General features: G+C 36.7%; 2 protein-coding genes across 3 annotated transcripts; one reads left to right on the top strand and one right to left on the bottom strand.

Annotated features, from left to right (window-relative positions):
- Positions 1–268: 268 nt before the first annotated feature.
- On the top strand, positions 269–20,901 carry msi1b (musashi RNA binding protein 1b). 2 transcript variants are annotated; one of them, XM_039663400.2, is made up of 14 exons: positions 269–455; positions 725–765; positions 1,952–2,033; positions 2,164–2,248; positions 9,134–9,175; positions 9,283–9,375; positions 14,431–14,479; positions 15,833–15,915; positions 16,008–16,125; positions 16,303–16,383; positions 17,575–17,631; positions 17,930–17,992; positions 18,175–18,308; positions 19,701–20,901. In XM_039663400.2, the coding sequence occupies exons 1-14, from the start codon at positions 325–327 to the stop codon at positions 19,740–19,742; spliced, it is 1,101 nt and encodes a 366-aa protein (XP_039519334.1). In that variant the 5' UTR covers positions 269–324; the 3' UTR covers positions 19,743–20,901. The 2 variants fall into 2 exon arrangements, with proteins under 2 accessions (XP_039519334.1, XP_039519332.1); XM_039663398.2 differs by having other exon boundaries at positions 18,154–18,308.
- Positions 20,902–22,043: 1,142 nt separating this feature from the next.
- LOC120473499 (uncharacterized) lies at positions 22,044–24,984 on the bottom strand. Its single transcript, XM_039663403.2, has 6 exons — positions 24,607–24,984; positions 24,141–24,494; positions 23,808–23,972; positions 23,402–23,436; positions 23,185–23,283; positions 22,044–23,011 (listed from the first exon to the last, which is right to left on the bottom strand). The coding sequence occupies exons 1-6, from the start codon at positions 24,653–24,655 to the stop codon at positions 22,913–22,915; spliced, it is 801 nt and encodes a 266-aa protein (XP_039519337.2). The 5' UTR covers positions 24,656–24,984; the 3' UTR covers positions 22,044–22,912.
- Between the last annotated feature and the right edge of the window lie 1,366 nt (positions 24,985–26,350).

Here is a 26,350-nt window from a genome sequence, read left to right as displayed (position 1 = left end):
CTGACACTTTTTGTATGGATGCTTGGTATGCAAAAATAAAAAAATTAAAAAAAATAATAAATACATAAATATGTTTATAATGCTATTATGTGAACTAAATAAATAAATAATGTTCACTATTATAAAGTAAAAAACAAGACAGATCTCCCGCCTTAACAGTTAACGTGATAGCTACTAAATCGTTTCAGTTGTTCTGATGTCATCATCGTGTCACGGAAGGTAATCCACTGACTCCCGGTCAGTTCTCAAGAGCCCCCGTGTTTCACGTCGGGACTGGACCAAGAGAGAGGTGGAGTCTTTGGGCTTTGAGCTCTAACTCGCCCCATGCCAATCCCCCTCTCCACACATTCTGCCTCCTTTCTCGCACCATACTCGGACGGGATACATAGCCGCGCAATGGAGTCGGAAGGCAGCCAAAGTAACCTGTCCTCCTCGGACTCTCCGCACGACCCCTGGTAAAAAAGCAAAAACAAACAAACAAGCCTTCCTCTTACTTATCTACATATAAGAGCGTCAGGGCGAAATCAATTAAAAAGTAACTCAACAAAGAGGGAAACGTGTTTTGGTGGAGTCCAGCGCACCTCTCATCCACTCGGATGAGATTCGCTGAGACTCACTGCCGTTATTTCAATCTCTGAAAATCTTGATGCGGCTCTTAGCTCTTTTCAGATCTATACGCTAACGCGGACCACTTGTTGATCACTTTTTTCTGTTGTTTTCACAGCAAAATGTTCATCGGTGGTCTGAGCTGGCAGACTACGCAAGGTGAGTAACACTTTACTAAGTCTCCGCACATGTCAGCCAAAGACGGGGATCTGATTCAAATAAAACACTGAATAACACTGTTATGTCAACCAACTAAAAAGTCTACAGTAAAATTCAATGCGCTTTTCAACCAACTGTGAATTTAATAACATATAAAGAAAATATATGCTTAAAATCGTGTTGAAATGTTAGAAATTACTGCGAAGTGAATGGTAAGCTACTGTAAAAAAATAAAAAATAAAATAAAATGATGAGCCGATCAATAATAAGCCATGACAAAATTAGCTTTTCAAATTACAACTCATCAAATTAAGTTAAGTAAAAAAAAAAAAAAAAAAAGGTTATACGAGATTCAACTAATTTTTGGAAGTCCATTTAGTTTAATTTTAAATTGAAATGGCTTACACTGCCAATTTGATTGTACTTAAGAAATTAAGGCAGCAATTTTTTTTTACAGTGATATATAATAATGATAAAAACTTTTTTATAATGCATATTGTTTGTACAGCTCCAGTTATGTCATTCACCTTATCCGTGCAACTAATAAGCAAGTAGTCAGTCCTGGATGGCAAAATACGTCCATTGGGTTGCTCTGTAATTTGGCTTGATCCTTTGTGCAAAGGCTATACAACAGGTTTAGCTGAATGAATGGAGAAAGTTTTACCAACTGCTGTCATGCTGTAGGCTGTCCTCAGAATGTAGGACACATTGTTGTTTTGAATTACGCTAAGGTATTGGTCACGCCACAAAACGCTTAATAGCCTTCCTGTCATATGATTCTGCCAGTTATTATGATCGTTTAATAGATTAACATTTTCATTAAGCTTGGCAGACACCTACTTAACAGCAAAGTCGGTGGCTGAGGAACATATTTTGGCCTAATATCTAGTTAGCCTAAAGTTTGGACGTGAAAAAAATTGTTTTTAAAACAAATATTTAGATATAGACATCAATAATAGTGGATAATGTAATCCAGATCTAAACTTAACATTAAAAGTCTTGTATATTTCACTACATGATGATGACCTCACCTTGTATTTCACATCATGCTTCTTAGATCATCTCTATTGATGATGTCATTGGTTCACTGTTGATGTCATCCACGAATAATCTTGGTTTTCCCACACTGTTTAAGCTTCTCAGGCCCTAATGTGATAAAATAAGTCTTCTTCTCCTGCTTTCTCAGAGGGTTTGAAGGACTACTTCTGCAAATTTGGTGAAGTGAAAGAGAGTATGGTGATGAGAGATCCAGTTACAAAGCGCTCAAGGTAAGGGAACAACCAACCTGACCCAGAAGCGACAGCAAACAGACAAAGGCTTTTATTATTGACTGTATTGTACGTTTTACACAGAATGGGTGGAGGGCGGTGTTGTAATTTTTATCTTTCTTTTGCCTAGGGGTTTCGGATTTGTCACATTTGTTGACCAAGCTGGCGTGGACAAAGTTCTGGCTCAGACCAGACATGAGCTGGACTCCAAAACTGTGAGTTTTAACATCATTTAACTATGTTCTGCTAACCATTTCCTGTGCGTCATTGCCATCCTTTGGCTTATTCTGTCAATTAGCCAAGGGGTGCGTTAACTAAATACTTTAGATACACATTTAAGAAAAACAAAAATTTAATATTAGTTTTTTTTTTTTTTTTTGCTTTAATGTGTTTTAGTGCACTGTCTGTGACTGACTGTAATGCCATGATATAGCGATTCGCTATCGTCGCAGATGCTGTGTATGCATGTGAGGTTTCATGCCTTTTCACTTTGGGTTTTGGTCAAACAATTCGGGAGAGAGTGAGAAAAAGTTCCCATCTCAGCCTTTCCTCAATGAGGTTGTCAGGGAAGCATTCCTATTCTGTGTCAATCACTATGGTAACTATGGGACCCGAACAGGGTATGCTGGGAAGCCTTTGTGGTGCCTTGTCTCAAGAGTCTCACCAAACACATTAGACTCATGCGGAATTCAGATTTTTCCCTTGTGGAAAGTCCTTGAGTCTTGCGTGATGTTTTTCTAACAGGTGTATTACTGTTAGAAAGGATATTTTAAATTAAAGTATGGTCTAGTTTATAAATGACAACAATCTAAATAATAACATAAACATTATTTTGTGTTTGTATTTGCAAACTGATTACTAGTTAGAGTAAGAGTGTTAAAAAATGGGAAACTTTGATGAGAGGTCTGTGTGTTGTGGTGCATCTATTTGTGAGAGTCTTTGTCACTGTGCAGAGCAGGCGGGTCCTGGGACAATGGTGCCCGTTGGTTGCCATGGCGACAGTGGAGTCACCCCCCCCAGGGGGTCAGTGGGGAGGGAGGGTGAAGCTTGAAGGAGAAGGAAAAAAAACTTTCACACTTTCTCTCTCTCTTCTGAAAGTTTGAACTAGTTCCTCATTTGAGTGAAAAACAGCCTTGCACTATGGCAACAGGTAGTGCACGGCAAACCACAACGAAACTGTGTGTTTCTGCACTTCAAAAATACTCTTCAGGTAATTTTTTTGGAATTACCCTAAAATTGAGTTGTCATGTGGATATTATTGATGCCTCAGAATAAAAATGTAAAAAGGTAATTGCAATTGTTTTATTTCACAATTCAGGACTTCTTTTCCCTCACAATTCTGGAAAAAAATTTCTCTGAATTCGTTTACATTTCGCCATTTTGAATATTTTTCCCTGAATTCTAAGTTTATATCTTGCAATTCTGATTTTTTTCCATCAGAATTCAGAAATTACACCTTGTGATTCTGACTTCTTTTTTCAGAATTCTGAGTTTGTATTCTACAATTCTGACTTTTCTCTCAGAATTCTGAGTTTAAATCTTGCAATTCTGACTTCTCTCTCAGAATTCTGAGTTTAAATCTTGCAATTTTGACTTTTCTCTCAGAATTCTGAGTTTAAATCTTGCAATTTTGACTTTTCTCTCAGAATTCTGAGTTTACATCTCGCAATTTTGACTTTTCTCTCAGAATTCGGAGTTTACATCTCGCAATTTTGACTTTTCTCTCAGAATTCGGAGTTTACATCTCGCAATTTTGACTTTTCTCTCAGAATTCTGAGTTTACATCTCGCTATTTTGACTTTTCTCTCAGAATTCGGAGTTAACATCTCACAATTCTGACTTTTCTCTCAGAATTCTGAGTTTAAATCTTGCAATTTTGACTTTTCTCTCAGAATTCTGAGTTTACATCTCGCAATTTTGACTTTTCTCTCAGAATTCGGAGTTTACATCTCGCAATTTTGACTTTTCTCTCAGAATTCGGAGTTTACATCTCGCAATTTTGACTTTTCTCTCAGAATTCTGAGTTTACATCTCGCTATTTTGACTTTTCTCTCAGAATTCGGAGTTAACATCTCACAATTCTGACTTTTCTCTCAGAATTCGGAGTTTAAATCTCGCAATTCTGACTTTTCTCTCAGAATTCGGAGTTTACATCTCGCAATTTTGACTTTTCTCTCAGAATTCGGAGTTTACATCTCGCAATTTTGACTTTTCTCTCAGAATTCGGAGTTTACATCTCGCAATTTTGACTTTTCTCTCAGAATTCTGAGTTTACATCTCACAATTTTGACTTTTCTCTCAGAATTCGGAGTTAACATCTCACAATTCTGACTTTTCTCTCAGAATTCGGAGTTTAAATCTCGCAATTCTGACTTTTCTCTCAGAATTCAGAGTTAACATCTCGCAATTCTGACTTTTCTCTCAGAATTCGGAGTTTACATCTCGCAATTCTGATTTTCTCTCAGAATTCAGAGTTTACATCTCACTATTTTAACTTTTTTCTCAACGTCTCACGTTAAACTTAGAATTGTGAGATGTAAGCTTGAGACTAAAAATTCCAAAATGAAGACAATACTGTACAGTAAACTGAATCACGATATCTTTTTTATTTTTTTATTCCGTGGCGGAAATAAGCTTCTGTACTATTCCAACCCTTTTCCGAGGCTGACAGAGACTGGAAAAGCCCAACAGACTTTTAAATAAAACCAACATAATAACTAAAGAGAACATTTATAAATTGTCTCTCAGCTCCAGTCTTCCACAGCGTGGCCGCTTGTGCTGTTTTCTAAGTGCCTCCCCCCTGAGAGAGAGGCAAGCAGAGCCAGGGGAACATGGAGGCCTTTGTCCTGCTTTACCTCTATGACTGTGCCCCTGTGAAGGTGCCTTATGGCTGCTCGCCTGGGCCGACTTTAAACTGGAGATTAGCTTAACGAGCTCAGCGATGGGCTGGTGGAGGAGGGGAGGCCAGGAAAGAAAGAGAGAAATGTGTGCGGCACAACTCATAAAAATCACGATTTTAAGTCAGCGGTCTTGGGACACACTGTTGAACTTTCTGTAAGATTGTGTGCTTGCGTGTTTGTCTGCATGTGATTGATATACACATTCTGCTAACAGGGTGCCAGCGACTGACCCTGAAGGATTGACCTGGTTAGTTAAGTCTATTGACTTAAAATAGTTTTGACAGGGATGGCAATTTTGGACGTTTAAGGACACATTGTGGTCTCATGCTGTTAGAATATGCTTTTTATTGTATTTCAGAAATCATGTACGCATGTATTTTATGGTAAAGAATGCTGTGTACCTATATGTTAATATTTCCTCAGAATGGAAAAGTTGTGAATCAAAGGGAAATGTTATTCCCTTAGCCACAAAGAAGTATTGACAGCATGTTAAAACACCCTTAAAGTAAACACAGAAATCAAAATCTCCATACACAGTGTGCATCTGTAGTGCACACTTCAATACTGAAGTGTACTAGCTCTCTTAGTCATACTCGGAAAGTCATTCTCACTGTAATGTCGGCTTATGGGTCAATGGCAAATAATTAGTTTCCAAGATAAAGAAAAGGGGCATTTACATGACACCACATTAACACTGAAAACTTTTATGCATTTTTGGGGGCTTATGTTGAACATGATACAGTTATTATCTCTGTGTAAACTACTAAAAAACATGAATTTGTGAAAATAGTGACGTTATGCGCTTGCATATTCAGTCTAAAGGCACTTAGTGTTTCTTTACAAACTAACATCGTTACATCGCTAACTACTGGCTAGGCAGCAGAATACAGCATTTTAAGTAGTTTTCGTGGATCCGTGTGAACGGGTATCGTTTTGACAACATGGCTTTCTGTATGCGAAAAACACGAAGCAAGGTGCATTGTTATACCCAAGGTGCATACCCTAACACACGTCAAGTTTTTAGACATTTGCTTTTTTTTAATTCTTGTTTGTTTCGGGTGGGTTTGAAAAACTTTTATTCTGTTTAACAAAATGTTAAATCTTAAAATAAAAATGTCAACCATCCAGTTAAACGTAACATTTCCTTTACATCTTGGATACATTTGAGTGTAATAATATTTTCTCAATATATAGCATACATAGCAGCACAGCATATGACATTTTACATCCTAAACTAACCTTGCTTTGCCATAAAATTATCTGATTTTTGAGACTTTTGACATAGTCATGAGCGTCTGTGCAGGGGTTATGATATAATTCCCTGATTTAAGTTTTTTTATTATTAATTATTTAAGTTACATATACATTTGCTGATTTGTTAATAATATTAAAAGATTATTTCAAAAACTGCATTACTATTATTTTTTAATTATCAGGACAGGTGTACCACCCTGATATTTTTAACAATTTGATTTAATGGCCCCAAAAAATATAAAAAATAAATTAATTCAGAATAATAATAATAAAAAAACATGCTTACAATAGAAATGCAATTAATTTATTCTTTGTATAAACCGCATTTGAATGTATTTTTGAACCACAATTAATGGACAAAAAACTCATTTTTAATTTCATGTCATTTCATTTTGACAAAATCAAAACTAGAAAAGTAGAAGAGTTGAAAAACTTGTACTTTAATGAATGTCTGTAGTGGTTAAATGTACTCTTAAAGCACTATGTAAAGACATATTCAGAATTGAAAATGTGTATTTATTGTATGTATAATATATTTTAAATAATAATAATAATCTCATTTCATTGACCCATTTCCTGGATAAAATGCAAAGGATATTAACAAATTAAAAAAGTGTCAAACATCTTATATTGATCAACCACTAATAATCTGATTTTAATAAATGTCTATGATGGTTAAACAAACAAGCCCCTACTGATTCCATTACTTTTCAATGTCTCTTCACCCTCCACATAGTCAAAATCAACTCCAATGACAATAATCTGCTTTATGTGACCATACTTTTTATCCTCAGTCTTCCTCTCATGTGCGTGGCTGTATGTTGATTTTGTTTGTTTGTGTGTGTGTCTGTTTGTTTGTTTTTGATTGTGAACAGGAGTGGTGCGGCCTCAGCAATGTTGTGGACCGGAGGTGACTATCAGAGTAGTCTAGAAACTATAGACATAAACCGTAGCTTCTGCATCAGATCTCTGTTCAGATTAGCTTAGCCTCTTCATTTTACTCTCTAGATTCACAATGAAACTCTGTTACTCGTAGTCTGGTGTATGAAAATAAACAAGCAACTCTGGTAAACTGCTGTAGTTTACCTCAGAGGTGCTAGCTCTTTAGCGTAGCTCTATTCGAACCCTCTCTCGGACAGACTAATCATTATTGCTGCTAGCGCTGTACTGCCTTCACTGTCTTCTAGAATTTAACCTCAGTACAGCATGATGTAGACTAGCATTTGGTAAATAGATGGACTAGACTATAGACTAATATAGAGTATCTTGAGTATCTGTAATCTAGTTTGTTGATTGTTTCAACGGGTGCTGATCGACATAAATTTTCTGCACATGGTTCATAAATAAAAAAAAATAAAATAATGGTATATCAAATGTTGCTACATTTACACCGATCTATAGCACTAGCTTTTTAGTTACTTCAACTTTGTTTTAATGTATTTAATTACAAATATACATTAGTTTTCAAGGAGCTGGATACATTGTTTTACAGCTCGCTTTCCAGATTTGGACACGATTAAACAGTATTCAAATCTGCAGAAAGAAAGAAAAGAAATAGAAAGAAAGACATGCAAAAACAAACAAACAAACAAAATACTTTTTTTGTTTGGCTGTCAAAAGAGTGTGTGGGTCAAGGATGCTTTTCTGCTTGAGTTTCTGTGCCTGCTTTTGTTTTCTGACCACTCTTCTTCCAAAGAAACATGGTTTTGGTGTTTCCCTGAGTGTTTTTCATGTCGTCCAGTGATGTTTAATGGAAAGCTGACCCTTCTCTTATCCGGTGCACTCAGTCACAGGAGGCCATGACAGCCTCTTCTGTCTAGTCATACTTGCCTCTCATAGAAACCTGTACACTTTTCAGCGTTTTTCTGTCATTTGTGTCGTTACTACACTCTTGTTACTGTTCACACTGACTGGGACAAAGCAACACACAGTTTGCCATGAGCCGCGGTGAGCGCTAGCGTTGAGAAAAGTCACACTGACAGTTGGAGTTAAGACAGTGGAGCATGTTATCTTTTAATATAAAATAACTTTTATTAAGCAAGGAAACATTAAGAGACAGTAAAGACATTTATAATATCACAATATGAACAGATATGATATAATATAATAAATGTGAACTTTCTATTTAAATAGATCAAGGTTTTCACAAAAATACTGAAGTAAAAGACTGGGGTAATAATGCAGGAATCTTATATATTGAAATAAAAAAGTTATTTTAAATTGTAATGTTTTTTTTTAAATAATATTACTGTTTTTACTGTATTTTGGATAAAGTAAATCAAGCCTTGATGAGCATAAAATATTTATTTTAAAAACACTTACAAACCCCAAACTTTTGAATGGTAGAGTGTATCATTTTCAAAATTATGATTTGTATGAATATCCAACAGTTATTATGATGTATTATGCACTGCTGCCATTTATATGCCAAGCTATTTCCTTCCTAAATGATTCATTGTAAAAGTAGAGTGACAATTATTTTTACAGACAAAACGCCTCACCTGTGATTGGATGTCTAAAAGTTACGGCCAATTGCGCTGCCCAACAATAATATTAGAAATGCCTACAAGCGACCAATATTACAGCGATCTGCCAAAATCACTGTCAGTGTGAACAGAGCTCTTAATAGTTTCTCACGGTCACTATTGTTCTTTCTGTAGATGAATCTACTTTTCTTTTTCATATTTCTCGTCACTCTTGTCCTTCCCTGAACCATGCATGAATTGTACCATCATTCTCAGACAGTACAGTCAATGCAGGGTGCAGCGAGAGCCTTTAAAACACACAGGCAGATGTCCCTGCAAGAGACACCAACTGAAACCAGAGCTCAGAGGATGTGAGCTTCTCACTGATGTTCTCATTTACAGTCCTGGGTGTGTTGGTGTCGGTGTTCCTCTTTCTCCAGAATTTCTAAACTAGACCTTCTCCTCTCAAACTCTCCTCTAGATTGACCCGAAAGTTGCCTTCCCGCGGCGAGCACAGCCTAAGGTATGTGCCTGACTGGTCAACATGGTCAAGACGAGATGCTTGTGCTATATAATATCCAGATTTTTGTCGTTTTTGAAGATCTTCATCTCCCTTTCTCTCTTTTTCAGTTGGTGACTCGGACAAAGAAAATCTTTGTTGGAGGCCTGTCGGTGAATACTACTATTGAAGATGTAAAGCAGTACTTTGACCAGTTCGGAAAGGTAAGTCGCCTTTGTGTGAAACAAGTGAAGGCTTTATGGGATATCACGGTGATAAAATAAAGAGATAAGCCTTGAGAGGCAGTATGGTATAGTGATTTTACTATGGGTAAGTGATGTACATAGGCTTGGCTAAAGGAATGTAATAAAATACAATACCATATGATAATAATCAGAATAAACAATTCTTTTGATAACTGATAAAGGTCCAATGTTAAGCAGTTTATAGTTGCCAAGTAACGCACATTCAGCAATATTAATTTGGGGTCAATAAGATTTTTTTTTTTTTTATCTTTTGAAAGAAGTCTCTTATGCTCATCTTGGCTGCTTTTATTTGATCAAATATACAGTAAAACCAGTAATATTGTGAAATATTTTTTACAATTTAAAATAACTGTTTTCTGTTTTAATAGATGTTAAAATGTAATTTATTTGTGTGATAAAAGCTAAATTTTCAGCATCATTACTCCAGTCTTCAGTGTCACATGATCCTTCAGAAATCATTCTAATTGCTGATTTGATGCTCAAGAAACACGTCTTATAATTACTGATGTTAAAATTTATTTTTAATATTTTTTTTGTGAAAATACATTTTTTATTATTATTTTATGAAAGCAAACTTCAGAAAGTATTATAAAAGTATTAATTTCTTAAAAAACAAAACAAACAAAAAACGTACTGACCCCAAACATTTGAAAATTATTGTAGTATGTGCGGTAACATGTTTGTTTCTAGTCACTTTAAAACAGTAATTTAACAGAAAAGATTCATTCTGAGGTTTTTCAAAGGTGTACTGAGAGCAATTTGAGCCAGTTTGGTGGGGAAGCGTGAAAGAGGGAACAAGAAAGGCGCAGAGAGACAGAAAGAGTTGGGGTTGAGTTTGAGAGTTTGAAGGGGTTGAGTTTTGTTTGCTGGGGAAGGTGGGGGAGATTACTTGAATCTGAATTAATTTGATGGAACAGCTGCTACTGCCCTCAGCCCCCCTCCTACTCGGTTACCACGGTGACCCTGCCCATCCATTGTCCCCAAGTAATTTAGCGGGCAAAAGGTTTTGTGTTTGGGGTGTGTGTGTGTAGGAGAGAAAACGAGGTAGAGACTGTGTGTTTAGGGGGAGGACAAATGTTCATAACTGAAGTAACACAACAATACACCCCAAAAATGATGTGCTATAGATCTTCAATTGTTTCTTTGCATCACACTTCAACCACACATTGTCAGTGATTTGGGTGCAAGACTTTGATAGAAAATAATTCATCATTCTTGAACCATACTTGAGTGTGGAATGCAGACAGAGAGAGAAAAAAGAGAGAGAGATGATAGTCGCAGCCACCCGGGGAAGTTGCAGATTAGTTTGCCTCACTGGTCACTTTGTGTTCTGGCCTGGTTTGAACAAGGGATGGAGTGAGGGAGCGATGGAGAGAGAAAAACAGACACCATGAGAAGAAGCACACAGAACAAGAAGGAACTCAATGTAGAACTCAATTACAAAAGATACTAGAAAATAGAAAGGTTTTCAAGATATTAAAAACAAACCTGTGAAAAGTGAAAGCAACACTAAGATTTCTGACCCTTAAGGCCCTAAAATACTCAAAGCGAAATAATTTTTTGTTCTTTGCTCAGGGGGTATACATTTTTTTAATTCCTTTGCAGCGGATATACTGATGAGGAACATCACAGTGCGGTTCATGGTGCTGAGAGCGGCGTATAGATGAATATGTAAATATGTGTTGCTCGCTTTCCTCTCAATAACAAAAATAAACTAAAATGACGGCATTGAGAAAGCAGTCGAGAAAGCATCTGATCATAGCGATGTGGATGAAATGACGGTGTGGAGAAAACGGCAGTCGAGAAAGCATCTGATCATAGCGATGTGAATAAAACGACGCCGTTGAGAAAACAGCAGTCGAGAAAGCATCTGATCATAGCGATGTGGATAAAATGACGGCGTTGAGAAAACAGCAGTTGAAAAATATATGATCATAGCGATGTGGATAAAATGACGTCGTTGAGAAAACGGCAGTCGAGAAACCATCTGATCATACCGATGTGGATAAAATGACGCCGTTGAGAAAACAGCAGTCGAGAAACCATCTGATCATAGCGATGTGGATAAAATGACGCCGTTGAGAAAACGGCAGTCAAGAACGCATCTGATCATAGCGATGTGGATAAAATGACGCCGTTGAGAAAACGGCAGTCGAGAAACCATCTGATCATAGCGATGTGAATAAAATGACGGTGTTGAGAAAACGGCAGTCAAGAACGCATCTGATCATAGCGATGTGGATAAAATGACGGCGTTGAGAAAACAGCAGTTGAAAAATATATGATCATAGCGATGTGGATAAAATGACGGTGTTGAGAAAACGGCAGTCGAGAAAGCATCTGATCATAGCGATGTGAATAAAACGACAGTGTTGAGAAAACGGCAATCGAGAAAGGATCTGATCATAGCGATGTGGATAAAATGACGCCGTTGAGAAAATGGCCGTCGAGAAACCATCTGATCATAGCGATGTGGATAAAATGACGGCATTGAGAAAACAGCAGTTGAAAAATATATGATCATAGCGATGTGGATAAAATGACGCCGTTGAGAAAATGGCCGTCGAGAAACCATCTGATCATAGCGATGTGGATAAAATGACGGTGTTGAGAAAACGGCAGTCGAGAAAGCATCTGATCATAGCGATGTGGATAAAATGACAGCATTGAGAAAACAGCAGTTGAAAAATATATGATCATAGCGATGTGGATAAAATGACGCCGTTGAGAAAATGGCCGTCGAGAAACCATCTGATCATAGCGATGTGGATAAAATGACGGTGTTGAGAAAACGGCAGTCGAGAAAGCATCTGATCATAGCGATGTGGATAAAATGACGGCATTGAGAAAACAGCAGTTGAAAAATATATGATCATAGCGATGTGGATAAAATGACGCCGTTGAGAAAATGGCCGTCGAGAAACCATCTGATCATAGCGATGTGGATAAAATGACGGTGTTGAGAAAACGGCAGTCGAGAAAGCATCTGATCATAGCGATGTGGATAAAATGACAGCATTGAGAAAACAGCAGTTGAAAAATATATGATCATAGCGATGTGGATAAAATGACGCCGTTGAGAAAATGGCCGTCGAGAAACCATCTGATCATAGCGATGTGGATAAAATGACGGTGTTGAGAAAACGGCAGTCGAGAAAGCATCTGATCATAGCGATGTGGATAAAATGACGGCATTGAGAAAACAGCAGTTGAAAAATATATGATCATAGCGATGTGGATAAAATGACGCCGTTGAGAAAATGGCCGTCGAGAAAGCATCTGATCATAGCGATGTGGATAAAATGACGCCGTTGAGAAAATGGCCGTCGAGAAACCATCTGATCATAGCGATGTGGATAAAATGACGCCGTTGAGAAAACGGCAGTCAAGAACGCATCTGATCATAGCGATGTGGATAAAATGACGCCGTTGAGAAAACGGCAGTCGAGAAACCATCTGATCATAGCGATGTGGATAAAATGACGCCGTTGAGAAAACAGCTGTCGAGAAACCATCTGATCATAGCGATGTGGATAAAATGACGGTGTTGAGAAAACGGCAGTCAAGAACGCATCTGATCATAGCGATGTGGATAAAATGACGGCATTGAGAAAACAGCAGTCGAGAACGCATCTGATCATAGCGATGTGGATAAAATGACACCGTTGAGAAAACAGCAGTCGAGAAAGCATCAACACAGATAAGCTAAATAGTCAAACAAGTTGGTTAAAAATTATGCTAGAGTAGGTAAAATTAGTTTGGCTGAATTTTCAAGAGGCAGCTCATTGCTGAAGAAATTCACTACTACTGGTGTTTCACCTGAGAACATGACACACCGATCAGCATGCCGAGTTCAATTACTCAATTACGCAAATTAAATTTTTGAACTTTATTTTTGATTCGAGTTTTCAGTTAAATGAAAAAAAACTTTTATTTACATTTTGGTAAACGAAACAAAAAATCGTTTTTAGTGCATCACTAATTTTTGATTTTATTAATTAATAAAACTAAGTGAAAGGCTGTTATAAGATTTTGGCTAAGTGGACACAGTTATCGGCCGATGATGTCAAAATGACCAAATATCAGCCAATTAATAAGTAGTAATATTAAAAAATACTACAGTACTAGGAACGTGGATTTCTTTTTTCAAGAACACACAATATAAGATGAGTAAAATGAAACGGAGAGAGTGCAGGGAGTGTTATTGGTCTTTTAGTTTGTTTTCACCAAAAGGCTGTGAGCATTTGTGCATAGTAAGTGTTGATTGGTCAGGCTGTCCACTTGTTTTTCAGATTTGGATTGAATATGAAACTGTTTTTTTGTTGTTGTTGTTGCCTCTCTCTCTTACACATTATGCCCTCTAAGTTTGACCTTCACCTATAACCTTTTGGCTTACGCTGTTTGGAGATATCTGCTCCCAGTGACGCACTTTTGCACACACACATACAGACACTAAAACAAAAGACAAATACACTTTTGCACCTCTTTCTTCTAACAGAAACCCTATGATATTGTAGTTAGCATTCAATCTAATTAGGTAGTATTCAAACAAGCTTATGAAATAAAGAAATGTGTTGTTTAAAATTTTCTAAACTGCAACTTTATCATTACAAATGTGCAATTACAAATATATTTAACATACACATTCATTCACACTTATCGTATTGAGTACTCTTTTTAAAACTATGCCAAAGTGTACTAATTTTGAAAAATTAGTGTGCAAAATTTGAGTTTGTGGCCTTTAATGGATGTCAGTTAGCAGCATTAAAGCTACGGACTGTATACGCTAGCGTACTTCTAAAAGTTGACAAAACTAGCAGATGCACGCATGTTATTTTTTGTCCAATCAAATGCCCCTAATATCAACTGAAACTGACTTTCATGTAGTATATTATGGTTCAGGTCACAAACTTCCTGTTACAATAGGAAACGCATCACAGGATCGAAAACTGACTAATCCTACATATTAAATAATAAATTAATGTATGAATTCTCTCTCTTCCTGGCCTACAGGTGGATGACGCCATGCTCATGTTTGACAAAACCACCAACAGGCACAGAGGTACATTTCCCTCCATCTTTCTTTAACTAAGTAAATAACTAAGCACGTCAATGGCAGCCATTCTCCTGTTTGCTCCTTCCTTTCCTAAACCTGGTCCAATCTGTCTCCGTCTCCTCTCCATGGCCCTCCATCCTGTACTCTGTAGGATAAGCGGTAGGTGAGGAGAGAGATTGAGTAATTAGTGTGTTCGTTAATCGGGGTTTAGGCTAAAACCTTGTTAAGCGCCCTTCCCTCCCCCTGCCGGTTCTACAGCACATCGATTATGACAGCTTGCATGGCTTTAACGCGGCCTTTCAACCCAGCGGAGAGGTGGAGGAGATGAGACACATGGGACAGACGAGAGCAGCACTTGAGAAGAGAGAAGCAAGTTTTTGCTGGAAAAAAAATCTGGCAGCACAGAAATCTTTGTTGAGAAAATCTAGCACTGTTTACAGAGACGTACTGGATGTGTGTATGACCGCAAAGGTTTAAAATAGAATACAGGTCACAGGAAATCTGCTTAATTACAGTATTAAGGTTCAACCTTAAGGACACTTACATTCACAAACGTTCAAAATGGAGAAGTTAACAGGCATATGGAAAAACAAAAAACAAAAAAAACATGAAATTCCTTTTTACAAATACTTGGTGGAGTCCAAAAATCTTGGATCACAATCTTGGATCATTTAAATGTGAATATGAAGTGGGAAAATGTTATTTTGCTATTTTACAAGGACATGTTACGAGGTAAATATTTAAAGGGTTAGTTAGAAAATTATCCCATAATGTAGTCATCCTCAAGTGTATATGTGTAGTCACCATATGTGTATATGACTTATTTCGGACAAACACAAAAACAGTTATACCAAAAAAATAAGCTGATTTATAATTGGAGTGAGAAGTAAGTGAGGTTTTGAAGCGTATCCATCCATCATAAAAGTTATCTATAGAGCTTCAAGGGGTTAGTACAGGCCTTCTAAAGCAAAGCAATGCGTTTTTATAGGAAAAAAATATCCATAATTACAACTTTTTAAACTGTAATCAACTGTAATCTGTGGTCTCAGACTTTTGGACCTCACTTTATACCTAGTTAAAAAGTACAGTAATGGTATCAGCTGGTGATGGGTGAGGTACTCCCTTGGTACATGTCCTAAAAACATTGTAGTATCATGGTACTTTTTTGTGACGTCGTAAGCACACTTATTGAAAAAAGAAGTTGATTTCTTTGGCTTTTCTTTGGCAGTTTGGCATCCGGACTTCTCACCTGAAGTTGAACTGAAGTATATGAACTGTAGACATTGTTTATAATGATGGCTAAAGTGGAAATCCAAATGTAAACTACGGTCTGAGTGTCTGGACTCTTTCTTCCCTCAGGGTTTGGATTTGTGACATTTGAGAATGAAGATGTAGTGGAGAAAGTCTGTGAGATCCACTTCCACGAGATCAACAACAAAATGGTGAGAGTTCTTTTTCTGAAACACCGTTGCGTTTCAGACGCACTGTTGAAACTTGTATTTAAATGACTGATATCTTCCCTTCCCAATCACAGGTGGAGTGTAAGAAAGCCCAACCCAAGGAAGTGATGTCACCCACAGGCTCTTCAAGAGGTCGTGCTCGTGTCATGCCCTACGGGATGGACGCCTTCATGCTTGGCATAGGAATGCTGGGTAAGAGTGGCATGAAAAGCATAGTGTGGACTCTTCTGCCCTCTGCTGTTAAGAGTGAAAAGTGCAACCTGTACTGGTCCAAGAATTCATACGGAATACACAAATGATATACTTTCATTTTACATTGATCAACGTTAATTTAATATGATTTGATGGGTGACATTTTTTTTTCCCTAGGGTATCCAGGGTTCCAGGCAGCAACATATGCTGGCCGCAGCTATACTAGTCTCACACCAGGATACACATATCAGTTCCCTGGTAAGACTCAATGTCTGGCTCATACTGTAATACTGTATCAGTGTCTCCGTAGAGCTATTCACACATTGGTTCATGGCTATTAACTCTTTCCTGGAATGTATCTTAAGACACTCAGGTAGAGAGCTAATATTGGGTTTTTAAATCAGGAAATGATTTATTATCAGTTTATAATTGCATATACAATTCAGTGAGCATTATGTAATGGTAGGTTGTTGCCAACATCAAATAACATAACTAACTAGTTGCTAAATATGCTTGTGAACATGCGGTTTTGGTAAAGCATTTGATGTATTTGCATACGCACAAAAGAAAATACTAACTGTAATTAAAAAAAATATATTTTTGTGATCAGAGATTATGTGTAAAAACACCACATATATTAGATTACATGTACAATACCGTTCTAAATTTTCGTTGTTCAGTTTTTTTATATATATATTTTTGAAAGAAGTTTCTTTCCAAGGCTTCATTTCTTTGTTCAAAAAAAAAAATATGTAAAAACAGCCAAATTTAGAAATATCTTATGCAATTTAAAGGAACATTTCTCAACTTGAATGTATTTTAAAATGTTATTTATTCCTGCAGAATGCATAACATCATGTGACACTGAAGATGATGAAGATTCCAAAGCAGAATCTTCATCATCTTCAGTGTCACATTATCCTTCAGAAATCAATCTAATATGTTCATTGGATCCTCAAGAAACATTTCTTACTTTTATCGACGTTGAAAATGATTGTGCTGCTTAATATTTTTTTTGTGGAAACTGTTTTTTTTTTTTTTCAGGCTTCTTGGATGGATAGAAAGTTCAAACGAACACAATTTATTGAAATAGAAATATTCCATGTATAATAATTTAAATGGGTTTACAGTCACTTTTGGTGCATCCCTGCTGAATCAAAGCATTAATAAAAAATCCCAAACGGTAGTGTATATTGTAATATATCACAGTTTTTCAACAGCATTTTCAACAGATTTAAAGAAACTCACAGAGACTCATGGCTGCTTGTAAATCTCAGAGAGGCGGTCTGAGACTGTCTTTTTTATGTGCACTAACTTGAGGCCTGTACGCTTGCATGTCTTGCCACTCATTTTTGCTGCCATAGGCCCTATAGCGCTTCTCCATGTGTGTAGCCTGAACAGCACTTGTGTGTATGTTTAAACGGCTTTCTGTGTTTATCTCTATTCTAGAATTCCACTTAGAGAGGACCCCCCTTCTGACATCACCCCACCCCCCTGAGCTCACAGGTTAGTCCCTCTAAGAGCTTTACAAGCAGCTATTGCACATGGTACCCGCTCACCATATTCCAACACGCAACAAAGTGTGACTTGAGTGCTGTAAGTTTACGCTGTGACACCACCACCCAGGAAATCCTGCTTAACAGCTTTGGGCATTACCACAAATTATCAGACCATCATATCTTACTCTGTATGATGCAAGCACTTTTCCCACTGGTTTCAGACAAGCCGTATTGTTTCTTGATACTGATTGAGTTCTCTTTCCTGTTTGTTTGCTCGTTCTGCTTGCATCCGGATGTTGTTGTAGCCATCCCTCTAACGGCGTACAACCCCATGGCGGCAGCCGCCGCAGCAGCAGCTGTGGTCAGAGGTGCGAGAATTTAATTTTACATCCTACACATGACCCATTCTCAGGAAATAAGCGCACCCACCCCAATACGCCTTTTCAGTATCCGGCTGACCTATATCTATAAGATTTCATTGTTCATGAGAAGTGATTGAGATATTGTGGAATATTGATTTCTATTGTAGGCTCAACTCCTTCTCGCTCAGGTGGGTTTTTAGGTACCAGCAGCCCTGGGCCGATGGCAGACCTGTATGGAGCGGCCAATCAGGACTCAACTGTCAGTAGCTATATCAGCGCAGCAAGTCCCGCTCCAAGCACTGGATTCAGCCACAGCCTTGGGGTGAGTCAGTCAAATGCAGTGTTGTTACCGTTAACTAAAACTATTAGGAAAAACTACCGTATTTTCCGCACTATACGGCGCACCGGATTATAAGGCGCACCTCCAATGAATGACCTGTTTTAGAACATTTTTCATATATAGGGCGCACCGGATTATAAGGCGCATAAGATACTGCAGTCAAACGTTTGACTGGGTTTGCGTTATGCATCCACTAGATGTGCTGGGAATATAGCGAGTGCACGGCGCCGGAGGTGAGGCGTTTATTTAGTAAGTGTGAGCGTGCTGGGGTGGGCACGTAACTTACATTCGCAGCCTGACTCATAGGAGTATTCAATGTGCGGCGGCTCGCTGACAGCAACAGCTGGCTGTTTTGAATGAGACGACCTGGTTACTGTGAACGGGGAGCGCTTTATGAACATTCTGTGATGCGCGAGCTGCGCCGGGGACAGCGTGTCTGTTCGTGTGTCTGTTAAGAGTGAGTGCTCGTGAGCGGGCACGTGACTTACACACACAACCTGATTTATACGAGGTTGAACATGTGTGACAAAGCGGGCATAAGATGGACACGAGCGCGAGTTGAATTTCAACCATATATAAGGCACTCCGGATTATAAGGCGCACTGTCGTTTTTTGAGAAAATTAAAGGCTTTTAAGTGCGCCTTATAGTGCGGAAAATACGGTAATAGAAAAGTCATTGAAATGAAATAAATTTTAAAAAAATGTCAATGATGACTAAAACTGAAAAATAATTACAAACAAATAGTACAATACAATTAAAATGTTAACTGAAAATATCAAAATAAATATGAATTCAAAATATTAACAAATAAGAAATAAACAAAAACAATAACGCTGTCGACAAAGAAAAATGAAGAAATGTTCTTTTTGTATTCATATCGGTTTCATGTGGTTTTATGGTTAAAAAAAAACTAAATGACTTGTAAAAACAAGTTAAAAAGTCTTTGTGGTTTTTTTTTTACACTTTGAATACGTGCAGTGTCTCATGATATTAATTCTTATATATTAAGTGTTTGGCGAGAAACCTGAACTAACCTTGCCATGTGAAAAAGGTCAAATTATTGACCCTGACAGTTACGAGTGTCATATTTTCAAATAATAATAAGCAGAAAGCAGTAGGCATTTTTTCTTAGAAATAATTTGTATTGTTCTCTATTAAAACATGTTATAATAATAATAAAAATAATTCACAAAATTATGTCATAGATGTGTGTAAAAGTCATTGCATTTTTGTATGTATTTTTTGAATTTAAAAAACAAGCGTCACATCATTGATGGAAAACATCTGATTCACACAATGAATTTAATAAAACATTTGTTTTTCCTGTGTCTTTTTTTACTGCAATTACAATGCCTTATTTTTTACCTTCACAGGGCCCTCTGATTGCTACGGCATTTACTAACGGCTATCATTGAAATGAGTGACAGGCACAACAGTATTCATCATTCGGACGTCTTCCCTACATCATGAGGAAGGATTTTTAAAGTATGTTGTGATCTCAATCGAATATAATGGATGCACTCCATGTGTCGCAGGGTTTTATTGTTATTTTATCAAGCTCTCTGTCATTAAATGGTTTTGGATGAGATGAATCAGCCCTAAGCTGATGAAATGATGGCTGCAACACTAATAATGTGATGTGACATATTTCTTGTTTTATGAATTACTGTCATATCAGTCTAACTAACCTCCTGCTCCTCTTATATAGAGCTAAACCTGTAAATAATTAGTTTATTTCTCAGTTTAAAATGATAACAACTTAAGTGTAATTTTGTCTTGGTTTCTTTTCTCTCTCTCAGTTCTTGTTTAACGTTTTGTCTTTTTCTGATGATTATATAAATGTAGGCTTGTAATTGTAGAAAAGTCTTTTCGGTTCTTATAATAAGCAATAATCTGTGTCAAATCTATGTGGATCTTTGTAGTGTATTTAAAAGACTAAATCACTTTCAGATGCATTTGGTACATTTTCTACTGAAGAATATAGTGTGATGGGACATCAAAATGTATATTTTGTTAGTTTTGCAACTGGATTTATTACACTGATCATGAAAATAGCAGTACTAACAAGGAGAACATATTTCTCAGACTTAGATTTGACCTTGTTTGTGTAAAATATTGTATATACGGTCTTTTTGATCTGGTGAGATCTATCAGCGTGATTAAGAGGTTTTTTACACTCAAGAACGCGAACGCATGGTATTCTTTATGTCCAAAAATGTTTTTTTTTTTTTTTTCTCCACGATTTGATGAACTTGAACTGTTTTATTTTGTGTTTTTTGTTGACAGAAGGCAATGTGAATGATGCTATGCTACTATTGTGTGTGGGTGTGTGTGTGTGTTAGAGAGCGAATGAGTGTCTATCTGATGCTGTCATGATCTAATGTATTATCTTCAGTAAGATGATTTAAAATGTGAATTGTAACCCCTATTTCCACGCTGTTACGTTGCTTTTACCAAGTTTATATTTGTAACACAATTCCATTAATCTCTTTTAGAGGTTTAAAGTCTTGTAATGATTTGAATATGAATATGAATATACTTCAATTAAATGAAGATTCTGGTAATGGTTTTTAACCTGTTAACTGTCACCCCCCCTTTTTTGAATAGACATGAAAATGCACATTTCGAACTTAAATGGTTGTAATTCAAGAATGCTTTGGAATATAGACATATGATTGGTCTTGTTTTAAAGAAGACATTTGGCAGATTTTTGTAGAAGTGAAATAAATTAAGAAAGTGAAACAGAAAAAAAGTTATAGAAGTTTGAGTTTATGGAAATGTACAATGTAAAAATATTAATTATTCATATTTTACATAAAATATATATTTTCAAAACCTGGGCTACTCTATAATGGCTGAAAGATCAAAGCCAAAAATCTGAACAAGTTGTGTTTCAAATTTTAGGTTGATATCTCAAAAAATGAGCTTTCAGTAAGATTTTGTTTGAGCGCAGTACCAAACTTTTTCACTAGGGCACAATCAGACTCCATTACTGCCCATATAAGGGCGCCTGCATTTCCATTCGTGTTTTGAGTGATATGAACCATTATTTTCACAATTTTCATACAATTTCTGAAGTAGAGATCCTATTCAGAAGTAGCATGGGAAGTTTGGCAGATTTTGATATGAATTGAACCTCTAAGAAACACATACAAAGAACACGCATGTAAGTCATAGCTAGCTGCCACGTCACAAATGGTGAATTTATTATTTTTTTCTTGATATTTCAAACTTTTCAGACCTTTTTTTTCCAAAATAATTGAATGGATTCTATCTTTTGAACTTTTGGCATGAAAACAAACTGAGGTATCTACCATTTTTTCATGATTTTTCATGTTTACTGCTATTTTAACATAAAGGTCTGAACACGCCTTATGAGTATGAAAATATTCTTGTTTTATAGTGATAAATTATGGCTCCTCTGTAATATATTTTGAAAATCAGTCCCCAAATATGGAAACTAGAGATTGTAAGCTTTCAAATGATATATAGTTTGTCAATATTATTTAAGGTATTTACTAAGATATTATTGTTTTAAAAATATAGTGGCAAACGTCCCACCTGTGGGACGGTGACAGTTAAGTGGTTAAAAAAAAAAAAAAAGCAACACTAATAACTCTTTTTATGAAGTAAACAGGATGGCTGTTAATAATTGAAAGTTTTAATGTTTCTTGTTTGAAGCTTGACCCTCTCTAAAAAAATTGAAATAAAAAAAAAACATGAAAGCTTATTTGGAAATGGTAATTTAATTATTTCAAATTTCAGAACTCCTACAGTGTTTAAAACTGCACGCATGACTCACTTCAGTCCAGACATTGCACGTTGCGTGTTAATGTTCGTCTTTTTTTTTACATTCACGTGTGGCTTCGAGGCTTGTCAAATCGCCTACGGTTTGCTACTGAATCTCTCATCTGAAAGCGCTCCCTGAACACCCCCGCATAGAAGTCTGTATTTTTTGCGACACTTGTGAAAAAAACAACGAAACTAAAAAATTTTGTCAGGATGAAACAGCATTATCTTATTGCAGAAGCACGTCATATGATTAAGGCTTTTACTGTTAAGCTTCTAAATGGGGTTGTGTAGGCGGTAACACAAGTCTTTTACGATAAACATCTCTGTTATGTCAATTAACCGTTCTTGTCATCTTCATGTATGACGCTTATTGCTACAAAGACTTATTTAAAAACTGCAGGCTAATTCCTATATAAAATCCATTTTAAACTCAAAGAGTTTATTGTCAGTGCACTTAAACCCACTTAAAGTTTTAGTCATTTTAAAGAACTTTACCCTGATCACTGAACAAACAAGACAAAGTCTTTGAAGGTTTTATCAGATGTTTGTATAATTGCATCTTATAGACATTACCTTGAGCACAATACTGCTTAAAACAGACTCAAATGTGAGCCTTAACAACGGCACTTAATAATTAAGCCTTTGTGAGTATTACACAAAGAAGAAGATTAAAAACTATATAAAAATTGTATAGTATTTACAGCAATACCTTGACAAAATCAAACAGGACCAGAAGCTTAAAGTCCCATTAATACACCCTGTCCCATATCCAAAGCGAAAGAGATTACAGTGCTTAACCTGCATCCTTTGGTCCTTTCTTTATCTGGACCTCAGAGTACGTCACTGAGTCCTCTGTGACGGTCACTGAAGAGACTGCCAGAGCTGCACTGTTCTGTAAGACAAGTTATAACATGACATAATAATTCCATCTGGATATATAATGCACATTATGATGTATGACAAAGTGACAACTGCAAACTGTCTGTTTGCTTACCAAGCTAAAACATGTACAGTAAGTGTCACTTGAATTCTGCAGACTAAATGCTCTAGATGGGCACAATTTACCTCATTTATTGATTTCACACTGTCCCGGGGAAAGTTTAATGCTGAATAAACAACAGTTTCCTGAGTTTCAGGGCAGGGGGAGTCATGTGTAGCGTCGACCTGAGAGTAAAATAATAATTTATTTTTAAAAAAGTACCGTATTAATTTTCTGAAAGACCATCAGCTCTGTCTGCCAATATTCAATAAAATAAAAAATAAATAAATAAATGTTACTCACTGAGACTTCTCTTGCTTTAGGTTTTATCCAGTGTCCTAGTTTTTAAAAATCAGTCTGTTAAACTTTAGTCATTCGAATTGAGTTTATTTTAAAAACTGAGTGTGCTATCAGTACACTGAAATAAATTATACGATCAATAAGTTAGGACGACGTGTTTTTACATTACTTTAACTCAATTTTTAAATTTTCACATTTTTCAATGATTCAACTTGTTTTTCTTAAGTCAGTTTAATGCAATTTAAGTTGAAATTACTACATTTTTTAAGTACAATCAACTTACATGTTTAAGGCAGCAGCCTTTTTTTAACCGTGTAGTAATTGATAGTATGCCATTGTTAGTAATCTGAAACACATTCCAATCAACCCATAAACATCAATTTTGAAAGAAATTTCACAATTTGTTTACCTTTAAAATGCATGTGAATAACACAGGCAATGCAGATGATTAGCAAGACAAAACCCAATCCCAATGGCCACAAAACTGTGTCCTTATTATAGGGGTTTGCTGTCACAGTCTCATTATAGGGGTTTGCTGTAACAGTCACGGGTGTGGGAGTTGGAGAATTAGGCACTGTAAAGTATAAATGTTTATCATGAGGATTGCTCATGAGACTTTTTTAAGCACTGAAAAAATTTGTTGAGTCCATACTGTTAGCCTACATGAAATGTGTGCATGATATTATCAGTCTTTAAATAGAATAGAATCAACATTTTAAAAAGAGTAGAAAATAAAGCTCACCCACATATACATGCGTCCCATTTCCATATTCAACGAGTCCAAGTTCAGGTAAGTCCATCCATGCTTTGCAGTAATACTTGCCACTATGATTTAGACGTATTGACAGCAGGTCCAGCGATGCGTTCATAAAGACAGCTCCAGACACAGACGATCGATTTTCAGACATTGCAATTGTTTCACTCTTCATTTCAGTTTGATTATCTTGCAACCACTTAACCAATATTCTTCCCACTGTTGTATGGGCTTTAATGTGACAGGTGATGTTTTCACTTGTTCCTTTCCATTGTATTGTCTCAGGTTTTTGCCACACAGATATCTTTACATCTGACAAAGTTACATCTCCAGGGACGAGACCTGTGAAAAAATAGCAAAAAAGCAAAATATTAAATTAATTTAATTTCATCAAGCTATTGACATCATGTCAAAAATAAGTAGTGTTACTGAGGAGTAAAAACGCTGATATTACCTGTGAACCAGATGGTTGCGAAGAGAGCAGAGAGACTAGTGCGAGTCATTTCATCTAAAGTGCAGAGACGGCGGGTTTCTCGCGTTAAGCAGTTAGCAGGTGTTTTTCATTTTTCCTGTGTGGTGTATCCTGCAGTCTGATAGCATTACCTTATCTGCATAAACTCACATGCAGTGACACCCACTCAGTGACGCTCATTTTTGTCAGATTACTCATTTAGCAAATCTTTTAATTAATTCATAAATACATTAAAATGCAATTCATACATGCAACAACTTAAACGCACCTAATTTGATTAGCATGATTTTAATTTCTGCATTATAATTCATTTTAAGATATATATATATACAAAAAGTATTTAGTCAGCCACTGATTGTGCAAGTTCTCCTACTTAGAATGATGAGAGAGGTCTGTAATTTTCATCATAGGTACACTTCAACTATGAGAGACAAAATGAAAAAAAAAATCCAGGAAATAACATTGTAGGATTTTTAAAGAATTTATTTGAAAATAAGTAATTGGTCGATAACAAAAGTTCAACTCAATAATTTGTAACATAACCTTTGTTGGCAAAGGTCAAACGTTTCCTGTAAGTCTTCACCAGGTTTGCACACACTTTAGCTGGTATTTTGGCCCATTCCTCCATGCAGATCTCCTCTAGAACAGTGATGTTTCGGGGCTGTCGCTGGGCAACACAGACTTTCAACTCCCTCCACAAATTTTCTATGGGGTTGAGGTCTGGAGACTGGCTAGGCCACTCCAGAATCTTGAAATGCTTTTTACGGAGCCACTCCTTCGTTGCCCGGGCGGTGTGTTTGGGATCATTGTCATCCTGGAAGATCCAGCCACATTTCATCTTCAAGGCTCTCACTGATGGAAGGAGGTTTTGGCTTAAAATCTCTCGATACATGGCCCCATTCACCCCCACGGGATGAGATCTTGCGTGGAGCCCCAGATCGAGTGAGATTAGTGGTCTTCTTCCATTTTCTTACAATTGCTCCCACAGTTGATTTTTTCACACCAAGCTGCTTGCCTATTGTAGATTCACTCTTCCCAGCCTGGTCCTTCAATGGCTCTTTGGTCTTGACCAGGGTTGAGTTTGGAGTGTGACTGTTTGAGGCTGTGGACAGGTGTCTTTTATACAAATAACGTGTTCAAACAGGTGCCGATAATACAGGTAACGAGTGGAGGACAGAAGAGCTTCTTTAAGAGGAAGTTACGGGTCTGTGAGAGCCAGAAATCTTGCTGGTTTGTGGGTGACCAAATACTTATTTTCCACCGCAATTTACAAATAAATTCTTTAAAAATCCTACAATGGGATTTCCTGGATTTTTTTTTCTTTCTCATTTTGTTTCTCATAGTTGAAGTGTACCTATGATGAAAATTACAGACCTCTCTCATTATTCTAAGTAGGAGAACTTGCACAATCAGTGGCTGACTAAATACTTTTTGGCCACACTGTATATACATTGTGGCATGAGGGCATTGTTACACCCCTAATATATATTAGGGGTATAACGATACCCATATGTCACGATTCGATACATATCACGATACTGAACTCACGCTACAATGTTATTGTGATACTCCAAGACTTGCGGTAAAAGGTTAACAAAAAATTTTTACTTTTGATTAATATGCTATACATCTGGTATTACATTGGGTTTGAAAATGAATAGGTTTGCACTTAGTGATGATAATCACAGGACAATAATGACACCAGAATATAAAAATGGCATGATTC

Source organism: Pimephales promelas, chromosome 14 (assembly GCF_988280905.1).
Source record: "Pimephales promelas chromosome 14, fPimPro1.hap1.1, whole genome shotgun sequence".
Lineage (NCBI taxonomy): Eukaryota > Metazoa > Chordata > Actinopteri > Cypriniformes > Leuciscidae > Pimephales > Pimephales promelas.
The sequence above is the reverse complement of the archived record's forward strand: the minus strand, read 5'-3'. Positions and strand labels throughout refer to the sequence as shown.

Coding starts and splice junctions, on each gene's coding strand:
- LOC120473499 (XM_039663403.2), bottom strand. CDS start 24,655: ATGACTCGCACTAGTCTCTCTGCTCTCTTCGCAACCATCTGGTTCACA. Junction 24,495..24,606: donor CGCAACCATCTGGTTCACAG/GTAATATCAGCG, acceptor ATTTTTTCACAG/GTCTCGTCCCTGGAGATGTA. Junction 23,284..23,401: donor CTAAAGCAAGAGAAGTCTCA/GTGAGTAACATT, acceptor TTTTACTCTCAG/GTCGACGCTACACATGACTC.
- msi1b (XM_039663398.2), top strand. CDS start 325: ATGCCAATCCCCCTCTCCACACATTCTGCCTCCTTTCTCGCACCATAC. Junction 9,176..9,282: donor CGCGGCGAGCACAGCCTAAG/GTATGTGCCTGA, acceptor TCTCTTTTTCAG/TTGGTGACTCGGACAAAGAA. Junction 15,916..16,007: donor ACGAGATCAACAACAAAATG/GTGAGAGTTCTT, acceptor TCCCAATCACAG/GTGGAGTGTAAGAAAGCCCA.